Source organism: Micropterus dolomieu, linkage group LG19 (assembly GCF_021292245.1).
Source record: "Micropterus dolomieu isolate WLL.071019.BEF.003 ecotype Adirondacks linkage group LG19, ASM2129224v1, whole genome shotgun sequence".
NCBI lineage: Eukaryota > Metazoa > Chordata > Actinopteri > Centrarchiformes > Centrarchidae > Micropterus > Micropterus dolomieu.
In genome coordinates, this window is record NC_060168.1 from 16703145 (window position 1) to 16706689 (window position 3545).

Here is a 3545-nt window from a genome sequence, read left to right on the forward strand (position 1 = left end):
CCGTCACGGTGTCCATCCTGCTGGAGGACGGCCTCCATGAGCCCATCTTAGACCTCCGACAGAAAGCGGCCGAGCCCAGCAAGAAAACTGGGAGAATCACCCTTTATCTGATTCTCTCTCTGGCCTCGGTGTCCGTGCTGTCTCTGCTGACTTTTCTCATCTTAGCGGTTAAATGCATCAGGAACAGCAGAAGCAGCGGTAGTTGCTGCACGAGACGGAGCGACTGTGATGATTACAAGAACCCCAACAGAAACCTGCAGATACAACTCAATACTGACGGACCTATAAAGTACGTGGAGGTCCTGGGAGGAGACATGTTGTCTCAGAGTCAGTCCTTCAGGTCCTGTATGTCTCCGATGTCAGAGTACAGTGATTTCACTTTGATTAAACCCAGCAGCACCACTGACTTTAAGGAGGTGATCAGTGTTCTGGATGCGTCTTTACCCGACAGTACCTGGACCTTTGAGAGCCAGCAGGTGAGCAGATGACGGTTTATTGGACTGTCAACATCATATTTTATTAAATTATAAATTACATATGGTAATGTTTGATTGTTTTAACGTATTCATGTTTTCGCGGTAAAAACTGAAAGCTGCCTAGTTCACCCTTGTTTTTTTTTATCATATGCTGAAACATACACAAAGAGCACAGTGTTATTATGTTCATTGTACACTCAGTTAATGTTGTTATTAAGGGCTTTGGTATTGTAATGGAGGCAAAGTGTTTTTTATTTTATATAACTAAAAGTAGTAATTTCTGACTTCAAGAACGACTGTAGCCTTTCATACATGCCTAATTACAGAGGACGGGGTTTTGATTTGGCTTACGTCTGTTAATTTGGTGCATACACTCCTCTGTGAATATATATGTTCTTTGATTGTATAAATTGCATATTGTTTCAGCAACACAATTGTAAAACCAGAGAAATAAGGTGGATCTTCCACCCATCACACAGTAGTGCATGTAGTCCGATTCTTACAAGCACATCTGTGTCTTTAAAAGCACAGCTCAGCTCCCTTCGTATTGGATGGTAGTGATGGATGCTGTGCACCAATCGCATGTAGAATTGTACAATGAGATCTACCCCCTCCCCCTCACAGTCTCAGCACTGTAAAATGTTAACAATGCAAAGAGCTAGAGCACGGTAGGTGATGCGCTCGTTTCCGCCAGCTGTAAAAGAAATCGTTTATTTTTAAGCTTCAGACATGAGCAACGATGCTTCATATATTTTTATGGGAATAGCTAATGCTCCTTGGAACTGGATATTAACTTCGATTTTCTCGATGGGATCTAACATATTCTAACGGATAAGGGATGACAAAGAGAATGGGATACCGAGCCTGGAGATGGCAGGCGCTTTGGTGGCATCATTTCTTTCTATTGTGGAGTACAATAGACGGACAGACTCGTTACAGCATACCAGAGGAACTAAAACAGGGCTCTGTGGTTGGAAATCTAGCCAAAGATCTGGGTTTGGGACTATCTGACATTTTTGACCGTAAGCTGCGCGTCGCCTCTGAGGCTGGTGAGCAGTATTTCAGTGTGGATGCGGGGAAGGGCGAGCTGGTGGTGAATGACAGAATAGACAGAGAGGCTTTATGCGGACAAAGCGCCAGCTGTGTTCTACCTCTGCAGGTTGTAATTGAAAACCCTCTAAATTTACATCGGATTGAGGTAGAAATAAAAGATATAAACGACAATTCTCCCAGTTTTCATACAAATGAATTATCTTTAAAAATTCCCGAAACGGCAGCTGTGGGGACTCGATTTCCCCTGGAGAGTGCAGAGGATTCTGACGTTGGCAGTAATTCAGTTAAATCCTACATGTTGCCTAAAAACGACTGCTTTACGCTGAAAATGAAGGAAGTTGAGGACGGCAAAATAGTCCCGGAGTTAGTATTAGAGAAGCCTCTTGACCGAGAGAAGAAAACAGTTCATCAGCTACTCTTGACTGCATTAGACGGCGGAAACCCAGTCATGTCTGGCACCTCACAGATCACTATCACAGTACTTGACGTGAATGACAATTATCCAGTTTTCGATAAAAATATATATAAGGTTTCGTTAGGGGAAAATACTGCAAAAGATACTTTTGTTATCAAAATTACAGCAACTGATGCTGACGAGGGACCAAACGCAGACGTTGAATTCTCTTTTGGCTCGCGGACACCCGATTCCGTCTCATCGGTTTTTGAAATAAATTCATTAACAGGGGACATATATTTGAAAGGACACTTGGATTATGAAAGGGCCGCATCATACAAAATTGAAATAACTGCGAAAGACAAAGGGTTTCCTGAAATGGAGAGTCACTGTCGTCTACAGATAGATGTTGTAGATTTTAATGATAACACCCCAGAAATTGTTCTCACCTCTGAACCACAGCCGGTGCGCGAAGACGCACCAAGTGGCACAGTGGTGGCTTTGCTCAATGCACGTGACGCTGATTCCAATAACAACAGCAAAGTGACACTGCAACTACCCAAAGGTTCTCCCTTTTCTTTAAAACCATCATTTTCTAATAATTACGCACTAGTTACCAGTGGTGCTTTAGACCGAGAGAGTTTCTCAGAGTATAATATTGAAATAACAGCCACTGATTCAGGCTCTCCTCCTCTCTCTAGTAAGAAAATTATACCAGTCAGCATCACTGATGTGAATGACAACCCTCCTGTCTTCACTCAGCCCTCCTATAATGTATATTTAAAAGAGAACGGGGTACCAGGGTCTATACTGTACTCAGTATCAGCATCTGACCTGGATTTTGGTGAAAACGCCAAAATCTCTTACTCTATACTGGACTCTAAAGTGCAGGACGTGTCTGTCTCATCTTATGTTTACATTAACTCAGATAACGGCAGCATCTACAGCATGCACTCGTTTGACTATGAGAAACTGAAGGTGTTTCAGATTCAGGTTCAGGCAAAGGACCAGGGCTCTCCGTCTCTCAGCAGCAACGCCACCGTCCATGTTTTTATCTTGGACCAGAATGACAATGCCCCCGCTGTTATTTACCCCTCCTCCGCTGCCCTGGGCTCCCTCTCTCACCAGAGGATGCCCCGCTCCGCTAAAGCGGGTCACCTGGTCACAAAGGTGACGGCCGTGGACGCTGACTCGGGCCATAACGCCTGGATCTCCTACAGACTGGCGGAGGCCACAGACGCCTCTCTGTTCACTGTCAATCTGTACACAGGGGAGGTGAGGACTAAACGCGCTGCGTCCGAGCAGGACGACTCCTCTCAGAGGCTGCTTATAGAGATCAAGGACGACGGGGAACCGGTCCAGTCCTCCACCGTCACGGTGTCCATCCTGCTGGAGGACGGCCTCCATGAGCCCATCTTAGACCTCCGACAGAAAGCGGCCGAGCCCAGCAAGAAAACTGGGAGAATCACCCTTTATCTGATTCTCTCTCTGGCCTCGGTGTCCGTGCTGTCTCTGCTGACTTTTCTCATCTTAGCGGTTAAATGCATCAGGAACAGCAGAAGCAGCGGTAGTTGCTGCACGAGACGGAGCGACTGTGATGATTACAAGAACCCCAACAGAAA

At 45.3% G+C, this 3545-nt stretch overlaps 2 protein-coding genes across 3 annotated transcripts in view; both read left to right on the forward strand.

Moving 5' to 3' along the window:
• Window positions 1-488, forward strand: part of LOC123957474 (protocadherin gamma-C5-like) — a 2762-nt gene extending 2274 nt beyond the window's left edge. Inside the window, exon 2 of one of the 2 annotated variants that reach the window (XM_046030303.1) lies at window positions 63-488. In XM_046030303.1, the coding sequence (XP_045886259.1) occupies window positions 63-488 (426 nt within the window). The remainder of the gene's footprint in view (window positions 1-62) is intronic. The other variant, XM_046030304.1, reaches the window with a different exon arrangement.
• An 826-nt stretch (window positions 489-1314) lies between these two features.
• The window catches only part of LOC123957477 (protocadherin gamma-C5-like), a 2836-nt gene continuing 605 nt past the window's right edge, over window positions 1315-3545 (forward strand). The window contains exon 1 of the mRNA XM_046030308.1: window positions 1315-3357. Coding sequence (XP_045886264.1) covers window positions 1315-3357 — 2043 coding nt within the window. The remainder of the gene's footprint in view (window positions 3358-3545) is intronic.